The sequence below is a fragment of the Eutrigla gurnardus genome (assembly GCF_963514095.1).
Source record: "Eutrigla gurnardus genome assembly, chromosome: 16".
NCBI classification, from domain to species: domain Eukaryota; kingdom Metazoa; phylum Chordata; class Actinopteri; order Perciformes; family Triglidae; genus Eutrigla; species Eutrigla gurnardus.
This window is the reverse complement of record NC_139927.1, coordinates 3555656-3577906: the sequence shown is the minus strand read 5'-3', so window position 1 is coordinate 3577906 and position 22251 is coordinate 3555656. Positions and strand designations below refer to the sequence as shown.

General features: G+C 43.1%; 1 protein-coding gene across 3 annotated transcripts in view; it reads left to right on the top strand.

Annotated features, from left to right (window-relative positions):
* Window positions 1-6589: 6589 nt before the first annotated feature.
* The window catches only part of lrfn2b (leucine rich repeat and fibronectin type III domain containing 2b), a 43137-nt gene continuing 27475 nt past the window's right edge, over window positions 6590-22251 (top strand). The window contains exons 1-2 of one of the 3 annotated variants that reach the window (XM_084030785.1): window positions 6590-6703; window positions 13523-13623. In XM_084030785.1, the coding sequence (XP_083886911.1) occupies window positions 13615-13623 (9 nt within the window). In that variant the 5' untranslated portion in view covers window positions 6590-6703; window positions 13523-13614. The remainder of the gene's footprint in view (window positions 6704-13522; window positions 13624-22251) is intronic. The other 2 variants (XM_084030786.1, XM_084030787.1) reach the window with 2 other exon arrangements.

Sequence of the window (22251 nt, the reverse complement as noted above, 5' to 3'; positions counted from 1 at the left end):
GACTGCTTCATAAATAAATTTGACTCGACAAGCATTCTGTTCCAAGGAGGTTGCTCATGCCGCAGTTGTCAAAGTATTGCTGAGTAAATTACAGCTTTATCTTCGTTCCCACTTGGCGGAGTGAGAGCCCCCCCCCCCCCCCCCCCCCCCCCCACCATGCTTTCATGCTTTAGCAGCAGCGGCATTGTTGCCGTACGGCTTTGTAATTCAGGAGGCGATTAGAAGGCGGGAGGATCGTCTTCCATCCATCGATGCCAGGACGGGAAGAAGGATGAACCTTTGAAATGATGATCAAGACAAAACAAACTTTGACTGAAACTTTTCACACACAAAGTCAAAACGATGTGAGGTCCAACAAAAAAGTCATAATTAATTCAAAATCATAAGGAACCCCCCCCCCCCCTTTCACTCTCACATTGTCCTCTCTCTTAATCGAAGGCAAAAAAAAAAAAAAAAAAAAATTATTTCATTTTAAAAAAAAAACATATAAAGTAAAACTGATTAGTGCTGAAAATAATTAAATTGTAATAATAAAATTGATATGTTACATTATGATGCGTTCATGCCTCGTTCAGTACAAATAAGCATGGGGGTGAAGGTGAATTATAATCAGAGTTAATTATCAGGACGTCTTCAAAATCTTAAAAATGAAATTATGGAAATGAGGAGGAGGTTGGCATTATTAGCCAAATACGTCATGTTTTTTTGTTTCTTTTTACTAACTGTGTAGTTGTGTATCGTGTTGTGTTTCCATGGTAACGTGAGTGGGAGGAGTTTTGCAACTCACTCGGCCTCCAAACGTCTTCTGCACAAAAACACAACAATAAACTTCCAGTCTGTGATGATGTCAGTGCTGTTATTCCTTCCTCTCTGCTGGACATGAAGGTTTCCATGTTTGTCTGTTGATGCTCCAATCAGTGAGCTGGAATGGAAACCGTGGCGACCAAGAATAGCTCTTCCTGTGTTGAAGCTTCGCTTACTGGAAAGAGAGAGAGTCACCGTGAATTAGAGAGAACCTTCCAGTACACTGATGACGGCCCGCCGGAGTGACCCCGCTGACCCCCCACTGGTTCAGGATACCAGTACTACTGTACTACTACTACTACTACTACTACTACTACTAGTACATTCTCCACCAGAACCAGTACTACTGTACTACTACTACTACTACTACTACTACTACTACTACTACTACATTCTCCACCAGTACCAGTACTACTGTACTACTACTACTACTACTACTACTACTACTACTACGACTACTGCATTCTCCTCCAGTACCAGTACTACTGTACTACTACTACTACTACTACTACTACTACTACTACTAGTACATTCTCCACCAGAACCAGTACTACTGTACTACTACTACTACTACTACTACTACTACTACTACTACATTCTCCACCAGTACCAGTACTACTGTACTACTACTACTACTACTACTACTACTACTACGACTACTGCATTCTCCTCCAGTACCAGTACTACTGTACTACTACTACTACTACTACTACTAGTACATTCTCCATCAGTACCAGTACTACTGTACTACGACTACTACATTCTCCTCCAGTACCAGTACTACTACTCCTACTACATTCTCCTCCAGTACCAGTACTACTACTCCTACTACATTCTCCTCCAGTACCTGTACTACTGTACTACTACTACTACTACTACATTCTCCACCAGTACCAGTACTACTGTACTTCTACTACATTCTCCACCAGAACCAGTACTACTGTACTACTACTACATTCTCCACCAGTACCAGTACTACTGTACTACTACTACATTCTCCTCCAGTACCAGTACTACTGTACTCCTACTACATTCTCCTCCAGTACCAGTACTACTGTACTACTTTCCTAACGGCAGCAGGATGTTTCAGCTTCGTCAGGCATCGATGCGACTAACGAAGAATAAATGAATATTTGTTTAGAGAGTGAAACTGTTGCCGTCTCAGTGAACTGATGAGTCGGCGTGCCGGCCGGCTGTTCCACGCGCTGACATCTGCCGGTCCGCCCGCCGCCTCCCCGCAGCAGCTGGAGGTTAAGTGCACTGTTGGAGGTGTTGATGCTTGTTGGACGGGGACACACACACACACACACATATACACACACACATGTTGGCAACCTGCCAGTTATTAGACCAGCGCGACCTTTAGGCTGCTGCCACAGCGTGAGTCTGTGGAGCGAAGAGAAAGAAAATAATAAAAAGATCACTTCAATGTCAAAGAGGTTTCACGCACACACACACACACACACACACACACACACACACACACACACACACACACACACACATATAAACACACACACACACACATATAAACACACACACCAAGTCATTTCCCGTTTGTTGTTTTTATCACTTTGCATTTTTCCCGCTGGATGTTTTATTCATTTCCCGGCGTGTTGATTACGTTAATGAAAGGAAAGGCAGGAATTGAACCCATCATGTTTTATGGATCAAAGACACAATGAGGTCTGTGCCTCCATCGCTCGCCTCTTCTTCTCCTCCCAATTAGCCGTGTGGACGCCGTGGCCCGGGCGATCGATACGGGGGGAGAGAGAGGGGGAGATGTGGAGAGAGAGATGGGAGAGACATGGGGAGAGGGAGAGAGAGTTGGTAGAGAGAGAGGGAGATAGGAGAGAGACACCCGTGGGCGTCTTGTTCTCGGTGCTTCGGAGCCGTCTCACTGCGCCGCATCACACAAGCATCTCATCATATTAATTATCGTCATGTTATCTCTCGGCTTTTTTTTTTTGCTTTTTTTTCCAGCGGTTCAATCAAAACATTCTTCCACTAATGCCGTCCCCCCACAGAGGCCTTGGATTACATCAAAGTTGCTGTGTTGTTAGTACAAGCTTCAAACAAACTAATGAGCGGATCGTGTCAGCTAATTAATGTCAGCTGACTTGTTTGGGTTTTTTTTTTTTTTTGTCTGCACAGAAAGAAGAAAAAAAAAAAAAAAGTTGCTCCATATCTTGTTTTCTCCCAAGTCTTAAAATAGCTGGCAGTTAATTATGTGAGTTCAGGATCCCAGGGAGAGTTTGTGTGTGTGTGTGTGTGTGTGTGTGTGTGTGTGTGTGTGTGTGTGTGTGTGTGTGTGTGTGTGTGTGTGTGTGTGTGTGTGTGTGTGTGAACCCCATCACTGCATTCAGTGCAGCCCTCTAGTTGAGAAGGTCACACGCTGATAGAGCTTTCTCTGAACTCTGTTGACGAAGTCCTGCAGATCCTCCGATAAACTGAAACTCTCGCTGCTCGCCGTTAAAAACATACGATGATTTCTACGATAACCGCGGTGCAAACATGCAGCTGCAGTGCGTGATTAGCTATGATATCAGGTTAGCTCATCGCAGATGGGTATAAATAGCCGAAAAGGCCAAAAGACGTAGCGCGGCCCGATGTTGGAATCCTCATGTATCGAGGTGAAAGGTCGGGTTCAAGGATAAACATGTACATGAAATAAATACAGTGAATGTTTTGCTCCGATATCGATGTGTTTGCCGTCCTTTCATATCTCTGTTGTTATCTCTGCACTGAGCTAAATGAAAGGATGAGTCAGCAAAGTGATTTGAAATCTTCGCCTCCAACCGTCATCAAATATTTCAGCTACTTGGTGTGAGAGAAGCTTCTTTTTCTTCTTTTCTCTTTCTGTTTTCTGCTCGCTCCGCACCTCGCTGTGATGAATATTTGAATTCACGCTCATCGTTTTCCGTCTCTCACGGCTCTGTTTGCGTGTAATCACAGAGCGCATCACGCCGCCGCACCGCCGGGGCGCCTTCCTATTTGAAAGTGGTTAGCGGTTGACGATAGTTGCCGGGGTTGCGAGTGCACCGTCAGCTGGAAGCAGCCAGCTGAGTCTCCCTGCATGCAAGCTCTCAACTGGGTCACGGGGGGAAGGGGGGGGGGGGGGGGGGGGGGGGCTGGAGGTGAAATGCCATGTTTTAATAAAGAAATAACGATAAAAGCAAAGCATGCAGTTATCCATGGAAGATGTTTTTCACAGAGCGGTGCTGTTTGTACACAAGTGCCTCCGCCAGCAACTTTCTCTCATTCACCGCGGCGGAGCGTTGCATAACACGGCCCTGACATCTACAAAAAAAAAAAAGAAATGGTTGCTCAAGGGTGACGTTAACAAACGTGTCCACGTGATGGGAACGTTTATGAAGATGTTTGTGCACATTAAAGGAAGATGCTGATGAAGTAAACAGCCGGGTGACGTTTCAGCTGGTGTTTGATGCTGAAAGCAGGAGTGGGAAATGTGAAATGTGGCGCCGCTCGCCTGTGATGCGAAAAATATGTCAACGCGGCCGGTTCTCGCCCAGATGCAGACGCAGCGACACGCCCCTCGCCATCTGATGGCGACTTAATAAGGCTGGAAGGTAGCGTCATTATCGGACACAGAAAAGGGATGGATGGATGATAGATGTATGTATGTATGTATGATAGATAGATAGTCAACGGGTCAAACAAGCGCAGGACTTTCACCCAGGAGACCTGTGTGTGTGTGTGTGTGTGTTTCAGTTATCTTAAAGTTATGTGAGTGATGTTGGTATTGCATCGTCCATATCCCTGTTATAGTTCACATTACAGCTTACGTGACTTTTAATGACAAGGTTTTACTCTCATTTTCTAATTTTCAAGTATTGATACCAATTAGTATCTTTTTTGTTTTTCACCCAAGAGAATCTTCAAATATTTGTCATATATACACTACAGTTATGTTACTGTGGGTTTTTTATGCACTATGTTTCTTTTCTTTTTTTAAGTGTTTTTGATGTTTTTATTATTTGAATCTTATTATTTTTTAATTCTGCCTCTTGATTTTTTGTCACTCTCCCACCCGAGGTATCGGATATGGTATTGGAGTATTTTTCCATGGTAATCGTAAACGTTTTTGGGACCACTGACGTGAATAAATAACGTACACCTCTACCTGTGGTCGGGTGGGTGTGAGAGGAAGAAGAAATCAAAATGAAAGGGAGGGGATGTGTGAAAATAATTTGGGTGGGAAAGCGACTGGAACAGATGGAGAGAGTGAAATCTAGAGCAGAGAATCCGACGTCAGCGGTTGCGTTCCCACGACGACGGCGGCGGCTGAAGTCGCTTTACCAGCTCTGTGAGAACGACTTAATTCTGATCGTCAGCCTTAAATAGGTCCTAAACAGAAAGCTGACTAAATGTCTCGGCGAGCGATTAACGCCACTGAGTCCGTTTGAATCCGCGGTGAGGATGAACACGGCCTCGCCGCTCGGAACGGTAATTAGAGAGTTGCCCGCGCTCTGGAACACAGAGAATAATGTGATCAGAAATCATAATCCATATTGAGCAACGGCTGCAGCAAGGGGCATTAAACTAGTGGGAACTAAGCAGCTTGTGGGACCTAATGAGCGGGGCTCACTTCACTGTGACTGATAGCTTCCCGGCTGCTAATCTCCGGCTGCTGCGTCTCTCCGGCTCAGAGTTTAGTTTTAATGGTGGAGCCGTTGGACGTGGAGGGTTTTTCGTCCCTCTGATTGATAGCGCCAGCGACGCGTCTCACCTTCCTGTTCTGTTTGAGCCAAAAACGCAGATGATCAAGGATGAGCTGGAATCTGCTGTTTTGATTGCGTTACAGATTGGGTTGCAGGGACGTTGCCTCATGCCAGTTTTTGCACAGAAGCAATGTTATATTCACAAAGAGCCGTGGAGGTTGAAGTGGGTTTTTTTCCTTTTATTTCTCCACACTCCAGCTGGGCGACGACCTTTTGTCGGCACGGTGCTTCCACATTCAACCTCACGGTGCTCCCTAGAAACATGATTTACTGCTCGGGTGAAATAAGTTCAAGATGAAAGCATAGAAGCAGCGGATCCTTATTGGCCAATCACAGTCAGCATTCTGAACTTGTTATCTCTGTTTGGCCACAAAGGTATTTCTTTGAAGAACCCTGTCTCCGACAAAATGATGTTCCTGGTACCTTTTTTTGTATTAGTTTCATTGTTAGGTTCAGGCAACAGAACATATCAGTGGAGTTTGTCTTAAAAAGGCTAAGAAATGTAGTACAAAAGGAACCCAACAAAAACGCAGCAAAATGGCTCGGTACGAAAAAAACATCGAAGTTTGGCTTAAAATAACTATGAAATCAAAAAACAAAACAAAGATGCAACAAAAGCACTCACAGCGGTCTCCTAGGTGAAAGTCCTGTGTTTGCACACTTTCCCTAGAAACGTAAATCCCATTGCACTTTTCAAAATTTGTATCCACGAATACTCAAACCTACTGAAAGAATAGATCTATGACCTCATTAGTCCAAGAATAACTGCAGTGTCTTACAAACTAACCCGATCTAAAAGTCAAAGGTACAATATCAAAGTCAACACCGCTGCTAGCATTGCTGTTTTATAAATTGCCATTTCATTCTGTGGCTGAAAAGCTCCGGAGTGGGACCGTCGACGCCAACAGCAGAACGGAGATCGATGTCAGTGTCATCAGACAGACAGAAGTTTACGCCGCTTCAATATAGTTTCAGAGTCCTCCAGACGAGCGCGCTGACAGTGACTGATGGCTGAAACGTACTCTTGTCTGTCTTTCCCACAGGAGCTTGTGACAATGAGGATGTGTTCGGAGCTCCAGTCACTGCCGAGGTGTGAAGATGGAGTCCTGAGCTCAGGTGGTTCCTCCAGCTCCTAATCCTCCACCACCACGTTCACTGTGAGTACTTTTCAGCGAGTCGCCCATTTGCTTTGCACGGGTCTGTGAAGAGCTCATGAAGTCGTCGAGGAAATTCACAAAAATGTCAAGAGCCGAAGACGGAGAAAGGGCAGACCGTTGGGATTTTAAAACAAAGTGGGGCTGGCAGATATGGATTAAGTTTCTGGAACCGAAAGGTTGCCTGATATAAAAGTGTGATTTAAAGTAGTGTGTCTTTGGGAAAAAAAACTCTCAGATATCACCAGCTCAAAATAGTGATGTACACATCTTGATGTAGGGGAGAGTACTTCACTATCAGCAGGGCCAATATGGACAAATCCACAAACCCTGGATTACATTTTCACAGCTCAATGGCAACATTTTAAAGAAAGAGCCAATATGAATTATTTGATTGTGGCAGAAAACATAAACTTGCATCTCTTGCACCAGAGTCAGACCATAGTACATGTATAAAAGAAGTGGACTTACTCACCGTGACATCACCCGACTACCATCGCCGCAAGTTGGGCATTTTGACCGTCTCCATCTTGTTTTTGAGGGTGATGCTCAGTACAACCAAGTGCTGACTGAGACATTTTGTAGGAGACTTTCGTGAACTGAAAACACACTGTGGGGGGGTTAAAACACGGCATGTTAGCGACTTGTCAATCACAAGGTACCCACGCCCCCATAAACATGCCCTGCTTTACCGCCTGCTATTCTTAATGAGACCAGCATTTACTAAATGATCATGACCCTGTATTTAAGGAGACTTGAAACTAGTACCTGAGACCATTAACTCATTTCTCATAGACTTCTACACAATCAGATTTCGCCCCCTAGTGGCCATTATAAAAGAATGCAGGTTTAGGCATAGCATCGGCTTCACTTCCCAGACCCAGAGGTTGCCACCTTTACTAGACTCGGTACTTGCCCACCCTCCACCCTGATCTCCGCATCCTCACTCTCAGCTACATAAAGGGCACACTGCTTCCTCCACATTGGCATGCAACGTGGATCGTGGGCTGCAAAATTGTCCAAGGATAGTCGGATGTTTTTCTTCCTTTTTGCAGCAAGGCCGTAGTCTATATTCATGGAAAAGTATATTATATAATATAATATATTACCTTTTAGGATTGTTGTAGTCGACTTCTGAGTCCTTAGGTACTCGGTAGTTAAGTGAGTCCTTAGTAGGGGTGGGTAAAAATATCGATACGGCAATATATCACGATACTTTGCCGCGATCGATTTTTCAACTCAAAGATCAATTAAAAAAAAAAAAAAGCATATTTAGACGTGTTGTGAATGCAGTACTTTATCCTTTTTCATTTTATTTTCAATATTTATTCCAGTGAATTTCATGGGAATTAATAAAATGGAGAGGCTGTTTTGACTCAATTGTCCTCTGATCAATATCATCTGATGTACATATACAGGTACTTGTGTTTTCATCTTTATTTATATCGTGATACGTATCATATCGTGAGGTTCTTGCCAATACTCACCCCTAGTCCTTAGGTACTCGGTAGTCACGTGAATTGTTAGTCAGTAGAGTTAACGTCAATCATCCTTCTGAAGCCTCACTAAATGGTTTTGTTGCCTCCAACCAACCGTGAAGACACAACTTTTATTTTGAAAAGACACTCTGCATGTGTTGAATGATAAAATCTTCGCTGACGTGTCCTAAACTGGCGCCCGAGGAGCAGCGTCACCGTTCGGGGCTCAGGGCCTCCGCTGCCTCCGTTTTCTTTTTTGACAAGCTGGGAGTGAGAATGTGTCTATTTCTGATATTTATGCTGGGAGGGATGTGCGTAATGTGGCTGCTCAGGGAGCAGATCATCAGGGACGGGCTTTTATTTCCGATTAATAATTCAACAAGGGGCAGACAACAGCGAGTACACTTTGCTCCGTGAAAACTGACTTTTCAGCGCTCCTTTTATCGGGAAGTTTTACACGCTGACCCCAAAATGTCAGCTCTGAATCGTCTCCTCGCGCTGACATGTCGGGGACAAGCCACACAAAACAAAACAGCAATGTCCTCCTCCAATGACAGCGAGCACGGAGGAGAAGCACCGAGTCCTAGTTCCTAGTGTTGCATCGGGAAAAAAACAACTTTATCTACGTTGCGTTAAATGAGAGATGATTGCAGGGTGAGATTTGTGTTGCTTCCAGATTGTTTTTTGTTACTCTTTCATTTCGTGTCGTACCCGAACACAACATTAGGACCTTAACGTCTCACTCAGCTCTATTTACGCCCCGGCAGACAGACGGGGCACACTGGCAATTTTAATAAAAATGCATGTCTTGCTTTTTAAGAGGTGGCTTCAAGAAGAATGCTTCCATTAGTTTCCCATTAGTTGAAAATATTATGCAAAGGAAATGAGCGGAAATATCCAGATGGAGCAGAAACGTGAGACGTGAGTGTGAGATGTGTATTAGAGCGGGCAGGAGCTCAGATGGGGAGGGAAAAACAAGAGCTTCTTACCTACTGCTGAATTTTTCATTGTTACGTGGTGCATTCAAGGACCGAATACAGGGAGTGGATGTGAAATGGCAGTTATTTTTTAACTTAAAGTTTCAACGAGAGGAAGATGCGTATCTCCCCCAGTAAGGGGCGTTCACACCAACACACAACGCGTCACTATTTTTTTTATTTGCACGAACCAAAATACAGACGCAACTTGTCGCAAATTTGCGCTACGAGATTTATGCAAAACTTTTCAGCGCTCAAGTTGAAATATTTCAGCTCTGACGTTAACCTAGCCAGCGTGGAGATTCTCCTCCTATGGTCACTCGTCAGTGATTCAGTAATAGAGGAAAAACACATGCTAGTGGTTTATATAGAGACCAAACCAAACTACGAGTACAAACCAGAGACTGTCTGTGGTTCAAGGTCTCTGCCGTATTTATGCCGAAACAACATTATTTTCAGCATTTACGGAGCAGCTACGGTGTTAGCGTAGCCTAGCTCTGAGCGAGCCAAACTTCATTCAGAAAACAATCATTTTAAAAGTTATTTGCGTATCATTTTGTGGAGCAGACTTAACAAACCATGACTTCAGACTTTTTACCAAACGTCGTTACTTTGGCATGATCTTTATCGGCAATTAAATCACAACAAAGTTGTTTGATTTTGACGCATACAGCTGTAGTAAACCAGCTGATGTTTGGCTTCATATTCACAGTGAATACAGCTCTATGAAAGGTTGGTTTCCTTCTTCCAGTAAAAAAAATGCTTCTTCTTCTTGCCTTGCTTGTTGCTCTTGTGGCTTGTAGTGTGAATATGTTTATGGAGTCAAAATTACCACATTTATGGGAAATACACTAGCAAGAAATGCACTAATGAGCACTACATCTCTTTTTAATGCGTGGGAATTAAAAATCTGGGTGATCATCAGGTTAAACCCAACAAAATCTTTTAACCAAAAGAAAAAAAAACAATAAGCCCTGATTGAAATAAAGCTGCACCTCGATCTCCTCCTTGTATCGGGAGCCTAACCCTTTGAAAATATGCCCTTTTATTCAACAAGACGTATCACTGAAAAGCCCATTAACACTTTCCATCAAGCTCATTATCTTTCATCTCTTTTAATTGACTTATAAAAAGCCTTTGAATCTTTGATCTCGATAACCTGCAGCTAATGAGCTTGGCAGGTGTAGCGCGGTGTAATCACGGAAAGTAGGTTATTAAACATTTTGGTGCGGCAGTGATTTTCTGTCAGCACGGATTAGCTTCATTTGTGGGAGAAGCTCCGCCGCACAAAGGCCTCCCACGGCAAAGAATGTATTAGCATGCGTACATAAAGCGTCACCTGCTCCTGTGTGTCTGATTACACACTTCATTACTGCCGGATGTGAGACTCCAACTCTGCACTCTGACTCCGGCTTAGAGGCCTTTTCATGCTCTGAAATGGACTGTTGAACTTTTAATACCACACGTGGTGCGACAATGAAAACATGTATATGGTGCTTTTTATTTTCTTTATGGAAAAAAACGACATTACTCGCCGGGGGCGACTCCCCTCTGGTTGTATAGAAGTCTATGAGAAAATGGTCCTACTTCTCTCTGCTGGCCACCAGGGGGCGACTCCTCTCTGGTTGTATAGAAGTCTATGAGAAAATGGTCCTACTTCTCTCTGCTGGCCACCAGGGGGCGACTCCTCTCTGGTTGTATAGAAGTCTATGAGAAAATGGTCCTACTTCTCTCTGCTGGCCACCAGGGGGCGACTCCTCTCTGGTTGTATAGAAGTCTATGAGAAAATGGTCCTACTTCTCTCTGCTGGCCACCAGGGGGCGACTCCTCTCTGGTTGTATAGAAGTCTATGAGAAAATGGTCCTACTTCTTTCTGCTGGCCACCAGGGGGCGACTCCTCTCTGGTTGTATAGAAGTCTATGAGAAAATGGTCCTACTTCTCTCTGCTGGCCACCAGGGGGCGACTCCTCTCTGGTTGTATAGAAGTCTATGAGAAAATGGTCCTACGTCTCTCTTGATGTATTATCTCAGTAAACATTGTAAACATGAGTTTATGGTCTCAATCTCTAGTTTCAAGTCTTCTTCAATCCAGCATGATGTTCATTTAGTACATTATGGTCCATTTAGAGTCCACCAGACCAGAAAGCAGGGGATGCTTTAGGGGGCGGGGCTACCTGGTGACTAACAGGTCGCTACCATGCTACCAATGCAGTTAGCTACTAAGATCGGTGACGTCATGATGACTACATCCACGCCTTATATGAAGTCTATGTTCAACTTTAAATCTCTGGCAGAGAAATGTGTTTTTACTGAACTAAAAGGATCCGAGTACTAAATGTCATTGTGTCCCATAAGATCTTCATTCATTGGAAGTTAGGGGCCCAAAAGCAGGAAAAGCAGACATTAAAATCTGGACCTGGATCAGCGGTGTTGGAGCTGTGAGGGTGTCAGGTACAGCAGCTTGAACTGTGTGATTATCACACTCCAGTGTGGCTCAGATCACATCCCACACAGGAACTGATCTCGTGATGCATTCGCTGGCTCTTGTGCATGTCTAACACGGGCGTAGCTGGATAACAGAAGGCCCGCCTCCTCTGCTTTTCAGTACCGTTAAAGATTTCGCTTTCCTCACTACCGCTGCATCAAAACTATCTAAATGTCTCTCATTGCAGCTGGAATCTGTTTCCCAACACGTTTTAGAAGGAGGGAGGGTTGTGATCACTCGGCTGTTGAATATGCAGATCTGGGCGAGACGAGGCCGGTCTCTGACAGGTCGACTAGATGATCGCTCCCTGTTTACGCTCCGTAAATGATTGGGGGATCAGGCCGCCGTGTCAGTGCATCTCATCGGCTTACTCTGCCAGACGGGATTTGCAGATATCGATATGAGGTCGTGCCCGCGGTGCTGTTCAGCTCTGCGCTGTGTGTGAATTTGCCAAAGACAGAAAATACAACCCGCCCCACCGCCCGGAAACGACGCTCTCTTCCAAAGCCCCGAACATTGCCAGAGGAAATATTATGAAATCCCTTTCCGAGGGCATCCATCGGTCAAATTGTTGGGGAACAGATCACAATTAACTACAGCACTGAAGGCGAAGCCCACCTCCTGTTGGATGTGAGGCTAAAGCTCACAATGTAAATGTGTAAATTAGCTGTAAATGTCAGAGCCGAAGAGAAGCAAAAGGTCGGTGCCATTCGTCTCAATCCCAGCAGAGCATCCGTTGAGACTAGTTACAGCGACGCCGGTGTTACGGGATCTGATCTCAGAGGGGTTTCCTGGCTGCTACTCTATTAATCATCGCTGGACATGAAGCTATTCTAGCTGAACATCTAATTCCACTTTCAATTTATTTCCTCTGGAGTGTCTGGCGGGCCAGAGTGATGCATGTGTGTGTTTGTGTGCATTAATGAGTGTTTGCTTGTCAATCAGGCGTGTGGGCGTGTCTCAGGGAACTGCCTCCGTATAGATAAGAGAAAGGAGGAGGCGTCTTCGGTCATTACCTTATCATGCGCCCAAAGCAATTATCTTAACGAGCGGCGGCGAGACGAGCGACGAGTGCTTTGTGTCCTGCTTTTATTTTGCCCACGGCTTCGCCTCTCAGGCTATAAACAGGCTGCTCTACTTTAGCGGCGAAGGCTTTTAGGGGCCGGACAGGAAACAGTGGCGACAGTTGACTCAACGTGTCGGGAGGACGGAAGGAAAACCGCCACGTCATGTTATTTTATCTTCTGCTCTCATTTTCCTAATTTGCATATTTAATGCATGGGTTTCTGTTTATTTTTTGTTTTTGTTTCTGTTTTTTTGTGCTTCAGCTTGGAAAGTTGCATAAGAATACAATTATTATAATTAGTTAGCTGACACTTTTTTCTCCCAGTTTTAAAAAGGAAAATATAAATCTGAAAAATTAGACTTTATTGTAAAGGATTTATTAGATAGTTGGTGTTAAAATAGTTAACAATGTGCATGTTACTGTTGTTTCACTGCCAGCTTGTAAATACACACAGCGGTAAAGAATGTAAGAGGACATTTGTAAATTATTACTGAACCAAAGTCATTGTATTCTGGTTGGACTGGTGCCTTATAATGATGTACAATGCATCGTCACATAACAATAAGTCAAGTCACGTGTTGTTACTCATAATAGACGATCCAGCTTATTTAAAGGAATACATCTGCTTTCTTAATTAGAGTGAGATACCAGCAGAAGTAGTTCACATTTAAAAAGTATTCAGCGGTTTTATAATCCAACATGAGCTAAATAAATGAGTGTGTGAGGTGCAGCAGGGCGCTTGTCGTGGCCTCCATGACTCTTGTTTGTGGGTGACGGAGCGAGTCGGAGCTGAAGGTGTCGTCTTGTGTTCTCCAGGTCGTCTGTTTCTGTCGCGGTGGGAGAGAGAGAGAGAGAGACGTGGAGGCCGTGATTAGCGGCTGTGAGTGAACATATGGCAGACAGAGAGCATGGTGCAGGTAAGAACCTCCAGAAACACAAAGACAGCCTTCTGCTGCAGACCCAACATGAGCAACGACCTCCAGCCCTTCCAGGCTGTGATCCAGGAGGAGATAGAACCAACAACACACAGATGATCAGTAGAGTCAAACTGTTAGTGATCTCCGTGTGGCTCTGAAGGCTCCTATTCAATAATCTATAGTGCACAGACTATAGTCCACATACAACAATGTTGATTTGAATGTCAAATCCAGTTTCCAACTAGAGAGCACTAGAAGTGTCGTAGCACTCCTTTGATCAGGAGCTGTCCACTGAGAGGGGGTGCTGAATTACTGCATGTGTTAGTATTGTGACAGTAAGGAATGGCGTCTCCCTGTTCTTTGTCCTATCAGCAGCTCCTTTTAACTGTGATTAGGTATTCAATGATGACCACAGCTGGGGCTGATGGGAAAAGTCATTTGTTTTTTGCATTTCATAAACTAAAGTATTCATTCAGATTTTGGCCTGATGATGAAGCGAGATAAGATGTCAGTGGATTGTTGAAGTTAATCCGGTTCATCCCGAGGGGAAGACGGAGATCTTGTACAACTCCAGTTGTACGAAAGAGACGCTTCCCTTTGAACCAAATGTGTCACCTTCGTGGTGGCAACAAGATGAATGACGGTGGATCACCGTCATGTCTCTAGGGGGGTCTCGTGTTGCTCCAGACCTCGTTGTTCACCGCATTTTTTACAGGGACTCGTCTACGGTATCACTGAGCTGCTGGTGGATTGTCTGATTTGTTTATTGATATGCAGAACCCGAGGCTTCTAAACCCTAATCCACAAACCGACCACGTCTGTCCACTTCTTACATACAGTCTGTGGTCTTGACTCGGTCTCAGTTGAGGTGGTCTTGATGACAACTGCTCAATGTTGCCCCCTAGAGGAAAGATCAGGCCAAAGGGGGCTGCATTCGTGGGACTACACTTATCCAATTCAAACGCCAGTGAAAGCTGTGATTACTGAGATAACTTCTTAAATTTGCCTGAACTTCATAGAGTGGATCCTACTTGGGATTTTATCTTCAGTTATCTGCTAGATAGTAAACCCTAATCCACTCCTCCTTTGGGCTCCATGCTGAGCTGGGATTGACCCTCGATGCTCTCCGTCTGATGGACAGACAGGATGGATGATACAGATACATTACCTCTCTGATGGCTGAGGCTGACGTTGGGATTCACATCTCCACAAAAAGGCTGCAAAAAAAAACTGAAAGTAGGAGCTAAAATTGTCCCCGGGCTTATGCAGGGAATTAGGAACAAACATTGCAGGCTGCAGCATTTTACTTTATATATATATACTTGCAACGAGGCTCCTGCTCATGTCGGAGGCTGAGAAACCTTCTCAACAGAGCGGGAACATCGAGCCGGTTCTTCCAACGGTGGGCTGATGGGAGCTTTGATTATCGCAGAAGGTCAGATCTGAGGCAAGTTAAGGTACTTCAGCGAGATAATCTTCACAAACAAACACCATTTTTATGACTGTTTAAGCGTGAATGCACTCAGCGCGAGTTAAAATAAAATGTTAGGCGCACTAGTCGCCGTTCCGTCGTCTCATTTAGACCCTTTTAAGCAACCGCCATTTTTAAGAAAACTTAAAAAGGGGGTTATTTCTGCTGCAGAAGAAAACGTTAAAATCTCTTATACTACTGCGACATGCTCACTTTATTTCAAGCATCTAACCAAAAACCCCTTTGAGAGGGGACCAGAAGTGTAAAAATATGAACTAATTTCTGTTTTTTTACTAATTACTGCATCGCTTTATATCATAATGAGCTACTTGTTTAATTTCCTCCCAAATTTGCCACAGGTGTATTCTTCACGCCTTCCCTACCGACTAAATGAGTCATCGTGAATGTTCAAAGTGCCACCCGACGCTGCTTTATTTAAATATGACTTAACTGCCTCTGAATGAAGGCGATTCGCATAAACATATATTTGCGCAGTGAAAGTGGGTTTAGAAAAAAAAGCAGCTGACTCATGTGTGGAGAGCCGGGATTCATCAGAGCTCTGGGGGGTTCATCATTCTTCGGGCTAATCCAAAGCTGTCCTTACACATGACGGATGCTTGACTTTAGAGGCGTTGACAGCAGATGCCTCTTTCATCCACAGAGGGCAGCCATGCATCACCTTCCAGCCCCCCGAACAGCAAATCAATCTGTAGCGACCAGGTGGGGTGGGAGGCTTTTTTCCACAGCAACAAAGTCGGGGAGAATGCTGAACATTCACGAGCCACAAAGCGTGACATTATTCGTGAAGGATTTGTGTTCGCTGCTGCCATGGCGACGTGGTGACGGTCCATCCTGAACGACGAGGAAATGTCTTACTCCAATGTTACAGTTTCAAAAAATAGACTTCACATCTAGATTTTGTGGTTACAGAGAAGACTTTTCTACATTGGAAAAAAAAAATCTTACTCGTTATTAGGGGTGAGTATTGGCAAGAGCCTCACGATACGATACGTATCACGATACTTTGGTCACGATACAATACTTATCACAATATCACGAATAAAGATGAAAACACAAGTACCTGTATATGTACATCAGATGATATTGATCAGAGGAAAAATTTAGTCAAAACTCTTTCATTCAAAACAGCCTCTACATTTTATTAATTCCCATGAAATTCACTGGGATAAATATTGAAAATAAAATGAAAAAGGATAAAGTACTGCATTCACAACGCGTCTAAATGTTTTTTTTATATATATATAACGATCTTTGGATCGATATTTTATTGGGCGGCAAATTATCACGATATATTGCCGTATCGATATTTTTACCCACCCCTACTTGTTATACACAGTGTCGCCCATAAAGTTGGAATCATTTGCAAATGTCTCGTCTTTTATAGCAACAAACAAATGCTGTGCATGAATTAATTTCACCTGGATAATTGTGATTAGTGATTTTAAAAAGGAATAAACAGAGAGATTGTGTCTGAAAACAAAATATGTTACGTTCACCCTCGACTGCTAACTTTAATAAATCTGTGTTTTTAGCAGAGGAAGTCAAAATTTTATGATTAAGCAAATATTTTACAGCCTATTTTACAAGTTCCAACAAAGTCCCGGCGCTTTAAAATCTCCACCTTTTAATAACAGAATGAATTCATCAGGTCCAATGCAAGTGAGGTAAAATGTCTGTTTTGGCATAAAATGTTTAAAATATATATTAATAGTAAAATCGTGTGAGGCACCTTCCCCGAACAAGCAACTCTTCGATGAGCAAGGACAACTTATTGCGTGGAAACATGAGGAACATTGCAAGTAACTCCGTTCCATCACCGAGGCTAATGCCGTCAGCTTCAGTTAGCCATTTTGGGCAGCGACTCTGCAGTTTTTGCCCGGTGACAACATGACACCTGTCCAAACGGCTTGTAAACAAATGATGCTTTGTCAATCTTTTTAAAGACTTTCCTGGTTGTTTTTCTGCGTGTTGCCTTATCTGAACATTAATTTAACAGCTTATTTTTTACACCACACTGCTGTTTGAGCTCTAAAGTGGTCCTCCTTTGAAGTTTTAAAAGCCACAGGGGGGCTTCAGACAGGATTTCATGTATTTCCTCACATTCTTTCTGTTCACTCCTCTCATCCGCTAAAGAGCCTGAGCAGCAACTGCAGCTGAGTGGATCAATCTGAAAATTGCCCGTGAAATTCAGAGCGTTGCCGGGCTGAAATCCTTCTGATTATGTTTCACGGATAATGTGGGGATTTGAACGCACCCCGCCGAGTGTACACAATCACGGGCAACACCTTCCGAGTATTGAGTTACATCCTCTTACGGACAAACTCCGACCGGCTGGAGGCTTCAAGAGTCGATTTTTTTTTCAACTTACCTTTCAGTTTATCTGACTCAGGAAGGAACTCACTCAGTCCATGACATTTCAAACTTTACTTAATATTGTGCAGCTATTTTCTATATTATATTATACTGATCAGTTTGCCAATTTATCTGGCGTTAAAACGATATATATATGTCATGGAATTTCACCAGTTGATTGTTTAATACATTTGTTTTGTATCACTAGTTTTCTGAAATGGTATGTTTAAATGCAATGATCTTATTAAACTTGTGCTAATTTGCTTATTTTACATAAGTGGTCTGGTCACAAATAGCCCTGAATCTCTAAATTGATCCATTGTCTCCTAAATTAATTTTCACAACTTTTCAATCCATCATTCATGAAGGGGATGGAAGTTTGACCTTTGAATGAAACCTTTATTTTTTAGGGGTTTTTTTGGCTTTTATGATGTCATAAAATATAAATAGCATGTAGGTACGCTAAATACACTTCAGCAGGATAATATAATCTTTGCTTTTCCACTACAACTCCTCTCATGACCTGCTTTACGTTAAACTGGCTGGTCACCCTTCGTACCTGTTCAAGAGCGGAGACGAGTGACGGGTGAATCCCAGCAGCGTTGTCTCCTGAAGATCAGTCTGACGCATCGTTTTGGTCCACTGATAATCTGATTCAGGTTTGTCGGGTGCTATTACGGCTGCCGGTTTTCATGCTGCCGACTATCGGCTCTCAGAATCAGAGGGGCTGCAGCCGAAGCAATCTCGGCTCTCGCAGATCAAAGTCAGCCCCCAAGGTAGGCCACACCAGGCTCGGGCCCCAAAAAACACCACAGGGGTCAGAGGTCAGAGGGAGATCGTTTTCACTCATCTGGCAGCTCGAGGAGTCCACAGGACTAGGCCAAGGATGACATGAAAATCATCCTGATTATCCTGCTAAAATAATTACTATCATCCCGATAATCATCAAAATGTGCTTAAAACTGTGATTTGGTAGACGGGAGCCTCTTCCTGCCACCAAACGCACTCCAGAGTTTGACTTTTGTTCCATCATTTTTCGATTAATTTTCCCATGCAATTATTTATAAAGTTGGAATATTTTGTTTTCAGACACGGTCCTCTGTTTATTCCTATTTAAATGCATCAGGAATCACTTCTGGCCAGGGCAATGATTTACAATATATGTCCCAATCACCCAGGTGAAATGCATATCATTTGTTTGACGCTATAAAAGACAAGACATTTGCAAATTATTCCAACTTTATAGGCGACCCTATATACTATATTAGTCAGCAGACCTATGTTAGAATTATAGCACCATTAAAACATTTTTTAATTCCTGCATGAATTAGATTAATGGACCGAAGACGTTACTGCAATCACTTCACTGCATTCAGATACAATTCAAAGTCCTGCTCTTCCACTGTCAGGTGTTCCTGTTAATTTGTCCATCCCTCCTCAATCATCCAAATGAGAGAGGAGGTGTAAAAGCTATCCCCGAATGCTGAATATTCTCACACCAGTCATGTCGTCAAACCTTCAGTAGATATAAAATGTTAAAACACTAATTAAATCCAATAAATTGTTCCAAATTTGCCAAGTATGAGTTAATTAAAATAACTGAATGTCTCTTTAATGGGCTGATGGAGTGCTTCCTCACCTCCCCTCCTAAAGTATCAGCTCCACATCCTGCGATAAGACTGCCAACCACGTCTAATAGCCTCCCCCACTGTATCGCCCTGTACTCTCCCACCTCCTCCTCCTCCTTCACTCGCTCCAATTTGCTCTCATTAGAAACATTTCTCCACCACCTCGATCTTTAGCCTGCGTAGTGTCGTAGTTATGTGCTCGTTTACGGGTGTTTCTGCTACATTTCCTACAAAGAAATGTTTGTGCTCAGATTGAACAACCTTCTATTTGCTTTTAATGTGGCTGACGTACGCATTGAAACCTGTTTTACCTTCTTATAAATAGTTAATGCATTTTAAATGAAGAGCCGCTAAACAGAAAACGTTTTAAAGTCACCAAAATGTGAACAGGCTGCAGCTCTTTTGATGCTAATACGTGGAAGTCAGTTGTAGGAATCACGGTTGGCATTAGGCATAAAATATATGTTTCAGAAAGTAATTGAATAGAAATTATTAACATTAAATTTACTGAACCCCTGAATGCCTACCCATTTTACACAAGCAGCTAATAGCAGTGATTGACTCATAGTTTTACACTGTAGTTTGAAGTGAATGTCATTTCAGTCAGACAACTCACGTTTAACATGTTTATTGTAGCAGCAGCACATAATTAGAGTTTGGCGTCTAGGCTCCGGCCTCATCACTCCCCAGCTAAACTTACAAGAGACGATGGGTAGAGATGAGTAAATATCTTAACCCCCCCTCCGGAGCCTACCGGTGGATGCTGGGGAGGTGGGAGGGGTTTGTACGAAGTTGACAGCAGTACTGACGTGCAGCAGAGGCAATGACAGCCGAAGGGGGGACACAGGAAAACGTCATAGCTTAAATAGACCGCCAAGTAGGGAGGATGTGAGTGGGAGAAGATTATTGGACTATGAGGTATGTCACATGATTATGAAGGCGCGGCTCGAGTTGTCTGCCTGAACTAGCTCGCAGGCTTCGCTCCATTTATTTTAATTTTTTTTGTATTTTCAGGAGGTAGAGCTTATTAGTGCTTGAATCAGCAGGTCAGTAGTTAGATTCCTGGACCCTTCAGTCTACAAATCCTTAAGTGCCCTTGGGAAAGATACCAAAAACACCAAGTTTGAGTGGTTGCAAAGACTAGAAACCTGCTAAATGAATGGTCTGTTTCCCATAGAAACAACAACAAAGAGCTGAAAACTTCCCTTCCCGACAGGAAGGGGAGGTGCTGAAAACCTCCCCTTCCTGTCGGGACCGCGGTTTTACCACAATGACTCAAAAAGATGAAAACAACACCGGCATCGCCGTGGCAGCGAGTAAACACAGAGGCTTAGAACTATAATCTGACAGAAAAATAATATAAGTCGCCGAGCTTATAATATAAGCGTCATTCAAATTAAAGTGTTGCTTACTCTGCAGCTGAGGTAATTCCAGGTCACCATTTGAGAATATAGGGCATTCAAAAAAAAAACCCCTGCTGTGGCTTTGCTGTGATAGCTCAGGACCTGAATTGAATGCGAATGCACAAAACATGGTATAATGTGCTGAACTCGGTACCCAGTGGACCAGATCACAGTCCGACATGTCCGTGGATGTTCTTCTTCTTAATGGGCCACATAATGGAAAAGCTGTGTGTCTGCATGGCCTCAGACCGGCCTCGGTGTCCACGCCGCCATGAGTACACACATGAGGACATCGTCAGTGTACGGCTGACTTTGAAAAGTTAATAAGTCAGAGCATTTCACAGTCTGCTGACTACAGAGGCAGTGAGGCACAACGGATGTTACATAGTGCTCGAACTATGTTTCATCATTTTCTTATGAATGTATGCGTGTTTCATTTCTAGCTACATCTGAAGTGCTTCTTTACGTACGTTACGGTTAACTGTGCAAATGAGGCACTTATTTCATTTTGTTGACTTGTTAGAGTCAAAGGTTTTTTTTCTATCACTCCATAAAGCAGAAGTGTCAACTACTATACTACGATACTACAAATCTGGCTATGAATGATCCATCCCCTTTATGATATAACGAACGCCTCTGTACAACCCTCCACAATTAATTGGAATGGAACTGGAGGGTTTGTTGTACTTGAGTGCTACTGAAGTGGAGATTTCTGGCTCAGAGTCTGAGAAAACGGCCTTTAAAGATACAGATTGTAACATTCCATTGAAGACATTGCAGGTGAAGAGTGTAAAACTCAGAAGTATCACTTCACTCCCACTATTCAAATCAACAGTCAAAAACCCATTTCAGTTTAAGACTGCCTTTTTTAAATTGCACTGTATTCACTGTATGTATGGTGTTCTTGAGGGCTCTGAAAGGCGGCTATATATCAAATGAATAATTATTATTATTATTATTACTATTATTAAAATATAAACAATAGATTTCGCCGTTAAACTTCCCCAGTTGATGACTTACATTAAGTACATTATTTTAATGTATTGCAAGTTTTCTGAATGATGTTGAAATATTCAAACAAGGCTTTATCTAATAGTAACCTTTGGTAAATTTGGCACCTCCCCCTTGCCTTTCAGGTAGTGAATGTCTATGATGTACCATACAAATCAATAAGTGATTCCTGCAAGTCCAATTGTAATGAGAGATATCTAAATGTTAATTAGTCAAAATGGCTAAATTGAAGTTCTGACAAGTCTCAAACCAATTGCAGATATGCTTTACTTTTCTAACTACCTTTAGAGTTCTGCTTTCGTCCTCAAAATATATATATATTTTTTTAAAGGGCAAAAATGTCAGTTGCACTTCAAGCTTCTTCCTCGGAACAGCGTGGAGGAAGATATGTTTGTCAGATCGGAACCTTTTGCACTTTTCAGGACATCAAAATGACGGCTTGACCACAACACATCTCTAGGTTTATCTGCTTGGTTTCAGGTTTTTATTCAGACACACACACACACACACACACACACACACACACACACACACACACACACACACACACATCCTCCTCCCCTCCTCTCATCTTCCAAGTGAATCAGTGGATCTTGCGGTTGTTTTAACCCCGGGCGATGCTCCCATATCACATTTCGCTCTCATTTTCCCCGATGGGTGCGATGCATAAATCAGAGTTGCTTTAATCAGCGTTATCATTACTGTCCAAAACAGACGCATCATTACTGCAGGTATCCTTGGG